Genomic DNA, 13,635 nt, shown 5'->3' on the forward strand with positions numbered 1-13,635 from the left:
GCCGGGGCCGGCGGCGGCAGCGCCTGATTCTCTTCCTTTCTTGTCTCGTCCCTTTTCGCCTGCAGCCGTGGCTGCGCGGAGCCCCAGCGCGAGGAGCCGCCGGGCAGGTGGCCCGCGGCGGGCGCCCCGCGGCGCCGCGCCGATCCGGTCCGATCCGCACCATGCAGACCTTCCTCAAGGGGAAGCGGGTGGGCTACTGGCTCAGCGAGAAGAAGATCAGGAAGCTGAATTTCCAGGCCTTCGCGGAGCTGTGCCGGTGAGGAGGCGGCTCCCGCCGCGGGGGGGCGGCCGTTGGGCGGCCGCGGGGCCTGCGCCGGGGCTCTGCCCCGCCGGGGGCTTCGCGGCGGCGGGCGGCGGCGGGCGGCGGCGCGCGGGGCCCCCGGGGGCTGCGGGCCGGGGGCGCGGCGCGCACCTGCCGGCCGCGCTCCCTTCGAGCACCCGCCCGTCGCGTCTCGGCAGCTCGCTAGGTTTGGGGGAGAAGCGGCCTCGCCTGGACCCTGCGCAGGCCTGGCGGGGACCCGGAGCTGARGCCGGGTTGTTGCCGTTCAGGAGAGTCGAGTGGGTTGGAATAAGTTTCCTTTTCTCCCTTCGGAGAAAAATGCKTTAACTTGGTGCGTACAAAGCCCCCGAGCGAGCCTGGCGCTCGCCTGGGAGGCGTGAGCGATGACTGAAGGGCATGCCTAGCCGCTGTGTGTATTGCCTGTCCTCCCGGAGGTAAAGCTTGGTTTGATGAGTTGTAAATAGCCTTTACCTCCGGCTCTGAGTATATAGGCTCATGTGTGCTGTATGTTGCACAATYAATTTTATTATTTAATTAGAATTGTAAACTTCGTGTAGGTCCAAGGTCTTGTGACACAAGCGTTGTCGCTTCTGATACTGAACAATAGCTTTTCCTTATTTATTCCAATCGGACAGAACATGTGTAACAGGTATTTGAAATGCATTTGATAATTGAATATATTTTTAAATAACTCCTAGTTTCTCTGAACTTTGTTCAGACCTTCCAAAATATATTTTGCCAAGCTGCAAATACGCTTTATTAAAGCATTTCGTACTAAAACCACCAAGCCCTGTATTTTGCAGTTCCTTGACCACAGAACACGTTGTTGTGTAGAACTGTTGGCAGCACTGTCTGTTTTCTGTAAAGATGAAGGAGGCAGAAGAAACTGAAAACAATTTTGAGAAAGTGACAGAAGCTTTTGTATTAGCTTGGCACTGGTGTCCTCCGTGTCAAGCTTCAGCAAAACTTACCAGTGCTTTCTTTTAAGTACAGAAAAAAAACAGAAGTTCTGTTTTAAGGTCTCTCTAAGTTTCATGTGGTTCTCCAGACAAATACTTCCAAATGATTGATGCGGAGTTTTGTACATACCTAAAAGATGGTTTTGGTTAGTTTTTATGGCACTCAAAAATACACTTCRACTTCTAGTAACCCTTAAAAACCCCTCATGAAGTTTTGTGCAGTTTGGATTTCATGACATGAAACTGAGGRTAATCTTAGAAAGTACATACTCTTTCCTAGTAATTTGTCTTTCATTATTGGTATTAAGTGCTCTAATTTCTAAAGCACAGGAATCTCAAAAACTGGCTTTTTCCCCTCTGCTGTCCTTGTTTCTGTTTCTGACTAGATGGTTTGCTTCGTTTTCCACACTTCAGAACTTCCTTATACTTGTATTTCATATCATGGATCCACAACTTATTCATGTAATGCACAGATTTATTAGTAGTTTTATATCCTGGCAGTGATGTGAAAATGGCCCTATAGCATTTCTTGCTACACTTTCCTGATTTCTTGATGAAAATCAGACTGCCTCATTCTGTATTTCCTCCAGCACCTCTTGCAGTACAAACTAAGCTCTTTTGAATAGCACTTACAGACATTGGGTAGCCACCTCTGTTCAGTCAGGCTTTGATTTTTTTGGAGCATTTATTATTACCCTGTTTGAAGAAGTTAAGTGTCAAGTTAAAGGCTGGCACAGCTGTTGGAGCAAGTTGTGCTGAAGTCTTGGATATTCTAGTTTCCATCCAGGCAACTTTCATTGACATCAGTGGGAGATCACGTTCATTCAGGCAAAGATTTCGAGTGTTTTATATGTAATATTTACTTGATTCATTCTGACTTTATGAACTTTTATTGCTGTAGAAAAAGTAATGCCAAGCTCAACATACATTTTACCACAAACTTTGTGCATGATAGGAAATAAGGCAAGCGTACTCATTCCTGTACAGTGATTCATGCATTACCGTGGACTATGTGTCTGTCTGTCTACTCTGTGTTTTATGGTGACTGTTACTTGGAATTTATTTGCCTGTTGCCTAGGGATATACTTTCTGGATGACTACAAAGTTCAGTTTTGTTTGTATGGGTTTGCAGTGAAGCAGTTATATAACCCAGGAAAGTAACAGAAGACTCCTAATGAATTCCTGAAGTACCACTATTTTTAAACCAGGAATATTGTTGGAGTAAGAAAACTCTTCATTTTTTGCAGTCTGCCAGTGCAGCTAGGTTTAATGTGAAGCGCTGCTGTCATAAAGGGAACAGGGAAAGACATTTCAAAATCACTTTGAGCTGTCTTCTGAGAGAAGGTCTAACTGCTGAAGTGCTTTTTAAAGAGTGATTTCTGGTGTTGTCTCCAGTAGCACTCCTAAGCTGAAATGTTGTTATATTGTCTTGATTGAAATGAGACATGAGCGAGCGTGAGTGACCCAGTGATTAAAGTGCTCCTCCGGGGCTTAGGCAGGCCTGTCTCCAGTTTTCTGCTCCACAAAGACCGCGCAGGTTCCTTGAAACTGGATCCAAAGACAAGGAAGGTATTTAAAGCCTAACTGAAGTTGGATTTTGATAGATTTCTCTGTTAAATTTTAGTATCTAAATTGTTCTTAATGTTTTGTCATTTTGTGACGGGAAAGTGTAGGTTTCTTCTTCTTCTTCTTCTTCTTTTTTTTTTTTTTTTTTTTTTTTTTTTTTTTTTTTTTTTTTTTTTTTTTTTTTTGCTGTGTAAAGCTTTGGTAATGTGTGTTACTGGAGCTGCTACCTTCCTGCCTAAACTCCTGGCACTCCTGGCTAAGCTTTGGATTCACAAGTTATTTTTCCTTGTATCAAAGCCTTTGGTGCTCACCTGCTAGTTAGGGTTCTCTCTTTGGCCCACTAGATATACCCTACCAGAGTTGTATTCCTCATGGAGCATAACAGCCTTGACTTCGCCTTTCYGATGTAACCTGAGGAGGAGAAAGTGCATAGCTCTAGTGATACCTGCCTCCATGTTATGGCCCAGACCAGTGGTTCCCAAAATGTGGGGTTACAGCCCACTACAACCCTTAATGCTTCCGAATCTCTTCCAGGTTTCTGAGTGGAAAGGTGGTAACCGTAGCATGGTTTCACGGGCCTGTTGTAAAGCATCGGTGGTCTGTGGCCTGCAGTTTGGGACTTGTGACCTAGAGGGTAGAACACTTGCCTGGGAAGTGGAGAGCCTGGGTTGAAACCGGCACCTGCAGTCTCCCAAGGGAGATTGAACCTGTAGAGTAGACCAGGCTAGCTGTGAATCTCTGGCTGAACCTGTCACTGTGTAGAAAGAAATGTGAGCGTTTTGGTGCCAAGGTTGTCACCCTGTGTGCCACGCTTGTAGTGAAGGTATTACTTTGGGATGAAGTGAGTCTTTGGTTCTGGTCTCTGCTTCCCCCACTGGCTTTCAGTTCCACCCAGCATCTCCTTCCTATGTAAGCTGTCCATGGAGCTAGACATCTTCGCACCTTTTTGCACATCAGTGCCATTTCATCAGGGAGAAGAGTCCCTGTCTTAGCCTTACTACTACCCGTGGGCCTTCTGAGAGGCATGATATAGGATCGAGTTGTTGTGCATGGAGCAGTGTGTTCAGCACAGGCTTCTTATCGCCTCGGGTATTTGTTAGTCAGGAGGCAATGTAAGAAGCTGCTATTGCCAGATTGTCCTCTCGTGCTTTTGAGTGAAAGCTGCTAGGTCATCGTGCTTTGTGTTGAATTTAGTATTATCTTCTTGCTACCGTTTGTGCTGCAAGTGAACTTATGCGACTAGGGCCCATTATGGGACTGTGGCAAACAAATATTTAGTTGCTGGGAAGCAGATTTTCCTGTGAGTCTTCATRTTCAACTCCATCAAGGTGGTGGTGTAGTATCAAAACTTTTGGTAACTAGTATTGAAAAAATATATAGAGCACCTATAGCCTGTAAAGAATTGGGTTTCTAGAGGCTCCTCACTGAGAATTTAGGAGCCTGTGGTGTAAAGTTGTAGTTTTGATGTTGTCTTGTGTCCTTACCACTGCTGAAAGGAATAGTTACTCCTCCTTCCAGCTGTTCRGTCTCTTTCTCTGTCTTGAGCTGATTTTAGTGATTATGCAGTTGTCAAAAGTTTTCAGTCCGGTCAGTTCCCTGCTCTTCACATTGACGCTGAAATGATCATCGCAGTGCAGCTGTGTGAGCACTAATGCAAGGTTAGGAAAATGGGGATGCCCCATTCTATTACACAGATGGCAGAACTATGATGTGAGCTGCAGGCTGTGGTGAAGACTCTTAGATACCTATATCTATATGTTTTTTTAACCTATTRTAAAAATACACATAGATGTACTGCCAGGCCTTTCTGGATGTTGCAAGGAAGAAGACTTATGTGGTTGTGCATATGAGGAGGTGTGGTGGCAGTAGTAAAAAGAATTGCATATATCTCTTTCAAAAATGAGTTATATGTGTTTGGCACCAGTTCAGATTGTAAATGGTTGCACATCACTAAATGACTGGATTCTCTATAAAAGGCTTCTATTTCCTTGATAGTTATTCTGCATATCATCAGTTAATGTTGTCTCATTTGGGAGCCATGGGGACTCGAGACAGTAAGATTATGGCAGCATGAGCAAGTTACCATGATGTAAGGGGAAGTGAATATTTGCTTCATCCAAGAGGTAATTTAAAGTCACCCCACTCTGAGTGAAAAGCTACTCTTACAGTTATTTAGGGTAGGAGCACTCACATGGGCAACTCATAGGTCCACATGTTAGTATGGTAGCCTTTCTGGGTAGTCATACACATAATGAGTCAGAATTTCCTCTTAATACTATGTAGAAAATGAATAGCAAATRAGTTGAACATCTGCCTCAAGATGTAATCTATGTAATGATAAATCCTACAGTTTGACAGACAGAAGAAATGTGCACCTTATTTATGGCCAGATTTTATTGTGCTATGTTTTTCATAAAGGTAGAGTGGGGCTGGGAGGAACAACTTCTGAAGGAAACTCTACAAATTCTGAGAAAATCTAATTCTGCCCAAAAAGAAAAAGATAGAAGCAAGGTAATCAAGATCTCCTTCTGGTAAAGTCTGGTTGCTGTGCTTGTRGTGAACAAGTCTAATTGTCTTCTGTCTCTGAAAAACCGTCCATGACAAACTGATTGCACTGGCTGACACACATGAAACTGAGGCCTGTTGATCTTGGCTGGATTTCTAGGTGCTACCCAGTGCTGAAGATTGTTGTCAAACTTTAGACCATGTTCTTGAGTTGCTGTCTGCACCACTTCAGCAGTTCTTGTACATCCATTTGCAAAAACCAAAAGAATTTTCTTTGAGTGTATAACTCCTGTTGGAGCATGTATCAGTTTTACTGAAGACCACTTGTATTTGACAGGTCATTATGGCTTTTTTTCTTTTTTTTCTATTGAGTTTTAATAAAGCTATTTTTATGCCAATAGGAGATCAATCTGTTGCACAAAGCGTCTACTGTTTTTTTTCCCTACCAAAGTATTTGCATGGGTAGTTTAAATTCCTCTGTTCACGTCAGTCTTCCTCATGGTGTTTTCTTAAGCTAAATTAATTCTTCTCATTTTGTTTCTGTGATAGGCAGTTAAGCCCTCTTTTAGCATGTGCTAGAACCCACTATTTATTAAATCAACAATAAAATAGGGGTAAATACTACTGTCAGTGCTGTAGATCTGTATGGTTTTTTTTTCTCTTTTAAACTTTTTGTGGCCTTTTTTTTTTTTTGCACCATGGTCTATGCAAAAGAGTCTAAACCTGGGTTTTAAGATTGGTTTAAGAATAATTCTGATTTGAAGCTACTAAATTAAACTGTTTCTTTATATAGCAGGCCATGAATTATATTACATATTTTTTCCAGAAAGAGCTCATGAGATTTTCTTTAACCTTAATCCTCCACCAAAAAAAAMCCCTAAATACTACTTTTCTTAAATGCTTGACTTGTGCCAGTTGGCTTTTATGATCTTAAAAGCCATAAAAATAAAATGTACATGCATTGATCAATAGCTCCCATTGTGCTTGTGTTAGTCTGAATTCTGTATCACAAGAAGTAACTGGGAGGAGGATTGTTGGATACATTTCTTTGACATTAGCTCTAGCAAACCTAACAGCTAGCTGAATGGTAGAAATTATAATAAACCATGAAAATGTGTCGAGGGTAGCAGCAACCCCCCCCCCCATATTTTTTGGAGGAAAAGAGTTCTATATATTTCTGATTCCTGCTCCCTTTTCCTGTAGAGTTTTCTGTGCATCCGAGAAGAACTGGTRATATGTGCTTTTTCTTAATAGCTAAGAGCACTCATTGATAGGCATCCCTCTCATAAAAAGTTTGCTGTATTATGCTTGCAGAACAAGAACTATTTCATGGGAATGCAAAGCACAGCCGCTCGGCAGCAGAAGTGATTGACTAACAATCACTGCTTTCATAGTGAGTCTCTTTCATAATCTAACAATCATTTACCATAGATTCAGGAAATTTGCATCCTCCCTCTGGTACGTCCCTTACCACAACCTGTTTAATTTGAGGTGTGGCAAGGAAGCATAAAAATAAGCCGAGTCAGGTAGCAACGTTCTAGAGAAAGATCTGGATTCTTTTGTAGGTCTCAAGCTGAATACGAGTTGACAGTGTTGCCAAAAGATAAAAGGCAAATGTCATCTTGGGATGCATATGTTGGAATATAGCCTTCAGGGTACATGAAGTAATGCTTTCGTTCTGCTCAGCTCTGATAAGACTACTGCTGGAGTAGTCTTACCTACTGCCTTCATTTTTGGATACTACATTTAAGGAAAAGGCAGGTCAGCTGGAGAGCGTTGAAAAGAGCAGCAACARTGATCACAGGTCTTGAAAATATGGTGCATCATACTGGTGTTATTCAGTCTGAATTTAGTCTGAAGAAGAGAAGGTTAAAGAGGGATCTTTAGATGATGTAGGGAGGAGGAGGGAGAGAGGGGAAAAAAAAAAAAAAGGAACGGTGTGTTCACCAGTTCCATTGTGGGTAGAACAAAAAGCAGCCAAGAAGGAGGGATGCTATGTATTTGGAAGGAATACTGTGATTGTCTAGGTAGGTGGTGGAATTCGTTGCTTAAGATGTTGAAGAACAGTTTGGACAAACATGTTGGGAATGACGTGGGTCTATTTGGTCCCATTTCAAGGCCAAGAAGTTGGCCTCTCCTGAGGTCAGCAGACCAATCCCTGTTTTTGTACAATCTGTGATATTGCAGAAGGTGTGTGAGAAAGTTCTTTGTGTACCTGGCTTAGTTTGACGTCTCTTTACTGATTCAAAAGCCGTGACTTGGGAGATCTAGGCACACAGGCTGAATGTGTGCAGCTTCTTCTAGAATGTAGGTTTGACCTGAAAAGGTTTTCGGAGATGACCGCTGAAAGCTCTTGCTCTACCTTAAGGTACCGCACTTGGGGAGCATCAGCTGACATTATGTCCCATGATACTGACCGGACGTGTTATTTCTCTCAACATTTGGCGCTTCCTGGCAAGGTGACRTTCTTTGTCATGTTCCAAGAAAATGAGGAAGGAGAGCATGTGGAAACAAAAGCAGATAAAATAARCACCTGTGTTGGGCACATCTGTGCTGTAGTGCTGGGGAACACTCTTCTGTCAGATTATCTTCTCCGTCTCTCTTCGTTTTTGAGTTCAGCAGTCCTCAGACAAAGGTTTGATTTGTCCTGGTGGAATTTAGCTCTCTTCAGAAGGAGTTCAGCCCTGTATAGGATCAGAGCAGAAACTGCTAGTACATCCATGCTGTCCAAATACTGCACAAATCTTAGCTTGTATTCCCTCTGCTGAGAGAAATCAGATTTGGAAGAGAACCACATGCTTTAAGAGTGGCTTTCAGAATGACACCGTTTGAGTTTTGTTGGGCGGAGGTCATTTAATTTCGTGTAAATCTCCCTCATCCTGTGACTTYTAGTTCTCTTTCCTCCTAACTGCAGTGCCGAGGCTGTTCCAGCGAGGATACGAGCAGAGCAGGAGCTTGCTCTGTCCTGCCGTACCAGGTTGTCGGCTTACTGACCTCACAGGGGCTCCTGGCGCTCTGGTCCGCGGAGTGGAGGAAGTGTGTGTTTCTCGATTTAAATGCATCTTTAGGAAAGAAATTGGCAAAGCCTGGCCCAGAACGTGGAAGCAGGTTCAGTTCGTGTTGAGCTGTTTGATCCTCTCCTTGCGGAGGTGGGTTAGAGAGGATTTATGAAGCGTCTCGTTTTGTCTAGGTAGGGCRCTGAGTCATGCCCGCTTGGGAGGGATGGGAGTCTGTCCTTCCTCCCCAAGACAGCAGCTTGTTCTCTCCCTCCATCACCCTCCTCAGGGGCTTTTCTTCCTCCTTGTCGACAGGCTTCAGTCTTTCCACTCTAAYGCATTGGTTTTGCATGTTCAGCCTGGGTCCCCAGGCACAGCCTGGCAAAACTGAATCTTTCATGGTATAGCTGCCAAAAAAGTACTTGAATGAGACATGTCTGCAGCAGAGACAGAATATTAAATCTTGAGCTGGTTGTTCAGAAAAGTGGTTACCACAGCTCTATGTTTGCCCTCTTGGACCATATTACAAATATGAGTGCACTTTGAGGGAGTTTCTCCCCTTTGGAGAGTGCTAACAGGCTAAAAAATAGTGCTTTAAGAGACCTGGTTTGTGTTGAATATTTTTGCTGTAAACAATGTAGTTATTCTTTTTTTGAAATCRTGTTTTTTAATGTGCTGGAGACTTTTCCTACTTTCTGCTCGTATTTTTTTCCTGTGTTACATATGGCTAAATACATACACTAATGTCTTTTTCTTTTTTTCCAGCAGAAGGAAATAGTAGAAAGGATTCTTTGGAAACAAGGTCTTCTGTATTGCATGTTGTAGTGTTTAGTAACGACTCTCACTGTCTAACCTTGATAAAGTTATCTGTGCATTGGGGTAACTGGTTAATAGCTGACAGAACAAATGATGTCCCGGATGATTAATGGCCCTGGAAGGAAATGATATCGTAAAGGTCCATTTGTGCCATGCCACTCCTTCCCCATCTGCAGTGACAGAGCGCTGTACTTGTTTCTCCCTGCCACTCCTAATTGCTTTCGCAGTCATAAGAAACAGTATAATTGCTTGGCTTATTTTTTATCTTGGTTTCATTACAAGTACAGAAAGTATCATCCTTTGTATAGGTGCACTATGAAATGTTGCCTGCTCTGGCAATATACTGTGTTCTTAATGAGTGCAATGCAATAATGACTACTTAAATGTGACTGGCTAGGTTGTTTCTTAAGTATCTGTTTAGTGCAGTTCTTGATTATTTCCGTGTAGTTTAGAAAATATGGACGTGAATGTATATCCTGATGACTGTTGCTGTTTTACTCTGCTTGTTGTACATCTGTGTCTAGATGTTTTGGTGAGGATTGATTATAGCTATCCCTTTGTGTTACAAAAGCTTATCTCCATTTAGAAGATTTTATTGCGTGGGGATCCATTCCCCTCTGCTCACTGTCACTGTAGTCTGGTATCACTGCAGCCAGTGTTGGCTCTCTCCTTGCTGTCAGCTGAAGGATGACAGAGTAGCACAGAGGCTAATGGTGAGGTTATTCAAGCACGGGTTGATCAGTGTATTTTGTTTCACAGCAGAGGCCCTAACCACTCTAACTGATATTGGTAGACAGGCCAGCTGAATAGACCTGAACCTGACCAGCCAGAATCTCAATGACTGTTTGTAGCAGATGCTTGCAGAGAGCATGAGATACAAAGCAAATGTGCTCACCTTCCCTTGGCAGACACTCTTGCATTCTGTCAGTGGTTTAGAAACTCCCATGGCAGAGATTGCATCCATGACACTGTGGTTTAATAGCTACGGTTGCACGTGTTCTATATAAACTCTTTTAATGAGCTTTTGAACTTGCTTTTATTTCTGATGTCAAAGGAAAGTAAAGAGAGTATCAGTGTAGCTTGGTTACTCTCTAGTTTTGCTGTGACTGAGATATGAGAAAATATAAAGTTGCTTATGGTTTTGTTTAACCCTTAAAGAAATAGGCACTTCTAATTTTTAAATGTATGCATACATGTTCATTTTACAAAAATACCCTGGCTCTTGATCAATTTGATTGAAATGCTTATATTTTTTAAACAGTTGCAAGAAGTTCAGAAGTCAAAAGTCCTTCCTCCTGAAAGAAGGAACTTCCTTGATAAAAATGAAAAAACTGCAAAAGAGCTGGGTGGAGGAGGAACCAGAAGTTGGGCGCTGCTTAGAAACCATACTATAACTTGATTCTGAATCACAGATTAGCATGTACTAGGCTAATTATGGAGGGTTTTGTGGAACATAATCTCTGTCTCATAATTAAAGAGAGAAAAGTGTCTAGATCCCCAGTTGTTGCCCAACCTTGTTAGGTGGTAACATAGCTGAGGAGTAATCTCCAAAGTTGAAGTACGGTGCTAGTACTGTAACAATGACAGAAACTGTCTTCTGTAGCCTTTATGCCATATGTAGAATTAATTTGCAAATAAAATCTGCATCTTTTGTCTGATACTGAGGGCATTTAATCTTTCTAGTCTTTCTGTTTTTTCAGTTAATGTAGCTTTTTTGCAGTTTCCAGTGTGGCTTTAAGAGTTGTCTCAATACAGCATACTTTCAGAGTGTTGAGTAAAATAAGTTTTCTTTGCCAGTCAGTATTTGAATATGTAGTTGAATGCACTTAGAACCTTCTCATGATTTTAGAGTTCTTGCACTGTCTGGACGGTGGATGCAGCCACACTTGCCTGCTGGTAGTGTGCTGACTTACGATGTTCCTGTCACATTGGGCTCCACCGTTAGTGTCCCGTGTGAGATAGTCTGGGCAAACCGTGTTATCAGAGACTCTTTACAAGGCCCCCTGGTATGATAGAGCCATGTGCAAAGTTCAGCATTTAGATATGCTTGCTAGTTGGAGGGGTGGGAAGAGGAGGATAGAGGGAGCTTGTTTGGAGGTTGCCTGTGGTGCTGCTCTTGTTCTGCCGACAAAGAGGCAGCTTAATTCACTGGAGCTGTCAATCTGGTGGTTTTCAAGCACTGAAAGAAAAGTCTTGTTAAAGTCTGTCTAAGCGTATGTGTGGGAGGAAGGGAAGGGAAAAGGAAATTAAGAAATCCTATTACTTTAATGAAAGGATAATAGCTAAAAAAAAAGAGAATACTTGTAGCTGCTGACTTGCACCCTACATCTGAATAGAAGAGAGGTGAAAGCGTAAGGGGAGAAGTAGTAGTGTCAGTACACTGTGTTAGGGCACCATGTGCTGTGCAAACAGGATGTGATGATAAAACTGAGCTGCAGCTCTTGCTACTAAATAGAAGTTATTTGCTTTAAAACTTTTGCTACTTTTTAAAACTGGTTTAATCTTTGGGGAGAAAATGTTTTGTTTTACACYGTTAGCTGTCCCTGGTCACATAGACTGCAAGCAGTAACTGAGGCTGTTGGAGGAAGAGAGACTCGTCTGCTGGCAGACGAATAGTAGTTGGGATTACGTTTTGACTTTGGGGTTTGACATTTTAGTGTAACCTTTTCTTCTGTCTTGAKGAATAGATGAAAGTCCAGGAATTCCATTTAGATTGGAGTGAATTTTGAAGGCAATAAGTTATTTTGGCRTTTTTCCTAGCCTTTATAAAACGTAGTGTGCTTTGCAGGACAGAAAGTATAAGCTGCTTACTAATTGGGGATTGAAGCTCTATCTTCTCTTTCAGATGCTATATGAGGCCTTCAGTTCTCAGCACCTGAGAGATTTTGTGCTTTGAATTGTTTTATTTGCAGCTCAACAGAGAAAGAAAATTTCTGTTCACTACCTTACCATCAAGTTTAAATTACTTTTGTTTTGTACTAGCATGGAACTAGCTTTGTTTCCCCTCTCAGTCTTTTGTTAGTGCAATGTGATAATAGCTATGTTCTTTATATATTCTACAGCACATTGATCTCTGTTGCTTACTTGTGGTGGGTTTTCTGATAGCACTTCTGCTCAAGCTGGAACTTTTTTGTGGATCAGAATTTGCTTTTCTGTGGAAATAACAGTAGATCTTATTGCTCTCTGGTGGTCTAAATATAATTTAAAGCTTTCTTTTCACTCATCTTTTCCTGAAAGTGTGTTATGGCTTGTCTGTGGTTCTGGATTCTGTAACCAAACCARATGGATTTTTAGTATATAACTACGTGCCTCCCTGAGAGAGCTCTGGAGAATGGAGAAGACTACTTGATTGATGCTGGTCCACTGCTATGTTTAAATTGTGAAGTAAAATAAACTCAGATATGTAGTGCAGTTGGCTGTCGCTTCCGTGTCTGTAGCGTGACTGTATTAAATGGTGTGTGGTGGAACCATGTGAACTGTGCAGACCACCAGCTCTTCTGGTGAAAGCTTTTTCTCGTTTTTGTGCTGCTGTACTACTGTGTTTTGTGGTTTCCTGATCGGCCTAGTACCCCATTTTAGCTCACAATAGATATTGTTTGGGTGGGGGGTGGCACAATATATTAGTGCTGAGATTTGATCTCTCTTTTTGTCTCAAATAACCAGTTAAAATGTAGTACTTTATCCCATTCCTTTTGGRCAAGTTTTCCTCTCTCATTGTTACCGTGGTAATAAACTAGTATAGCTCTAATTGTAAGAGATTACTGGAGACAAACGGTATTTTAGGATGTTTCTCTTGTGTCTGACTATAGAACTGAACTTTGGAAACAGGAGGCTTGGTAGACTGGGTCTTTGGTCTGACCTGCTCTGGCTGTTCTTATAGTTTCCCTGATTTTCCTTTGTTCATAGTTCYTCCTTTTTGTCATTGTGGAGAAAAATATTTGTAGAACCAGACAGGAGAGTTTTCTTAAACCAGAAAAATTTATTTCTGAAAMTATAAAACGTTAGTAGAGAATTTACTACAGCCAATGTGTAATTTCAAATGACGCTTCTTTGAGATAATACCAAGAGGCTATGGAAAAGTGTATTTCCCCTTTGCCCTCCAAACCCAAATGACACTAACCACAATTGAGAGYCCTTAAGTAAAATGTTTGGTATTGAGTCTGAGCAGATAATTTGGAAGTGAAGTCATTTGTCCTAAGACAGCTTTACCATTCATTTCTTCTTGGGCAAAGCTGTTCTCTGATGTGTAAGGTGAAAATCTCTATATCTGCTGTTTTGTAGGTTAGTTAGATGGATGTCAAGTTCTTYGTATTAGTGCTTACTCCCAAAATAGTAACCCTTGCCTATGAATTAGGCCAGGACTCTGAAAAGCTCCTGCCTCCTGTTAAGGTACTGAGTTTTCCTGATCTCAGTGGGAGCTGAGGATATTTATGGACCTGGGCCTAATCCAGCTCCCTGTGAAGCTGTTGGAAATCTGTCATTGAATTCTCTGGGACCTGGATATACCTGGTTT

At 42.1% G+C, this 13,635-nt stretch overlaps 1 protein-coding gene across 1 annotated transcript in view; it reads left to right on the top strand.

Annotated features, from left to right (window-relative positions):
- Positions 1–70: 70 nt before the first annotated feature.
- The window catches only part of ITPK1 (inositol-tetrakisphosphate 1-kinase), a 156,225-nt gene continuing 142,660 nt past the window's right edge, over positions 71–13,635 (top strand). Inside the window, exon 1 of the mRNA XM_085317528.1 lies at positions 71–256. Within this exon, the coding sequence (XP_085173654.1) occupies positions 162–256 (95 nt within the window). The 5' untranslated portion in view covers positions 71–161. The remainder of the gene's footprint in view (positions 257–13,635) is intronic.

This window comes from Rhea americana, unplaced genomic scaffold (genome assembly GCF_003343005.1).
Source record: "Rhea americana isolate MKP2758 unplaced genomic scaffold, rheAme1 scaffold_5, whole genome shotgun sequence".
Taxonomy (NCBI): domain Eukaryota; kingdom Metazoa; phylum Chordata; class Aves; order Rheiformes; family Rheidae; genus Rhea; species Rhea americana.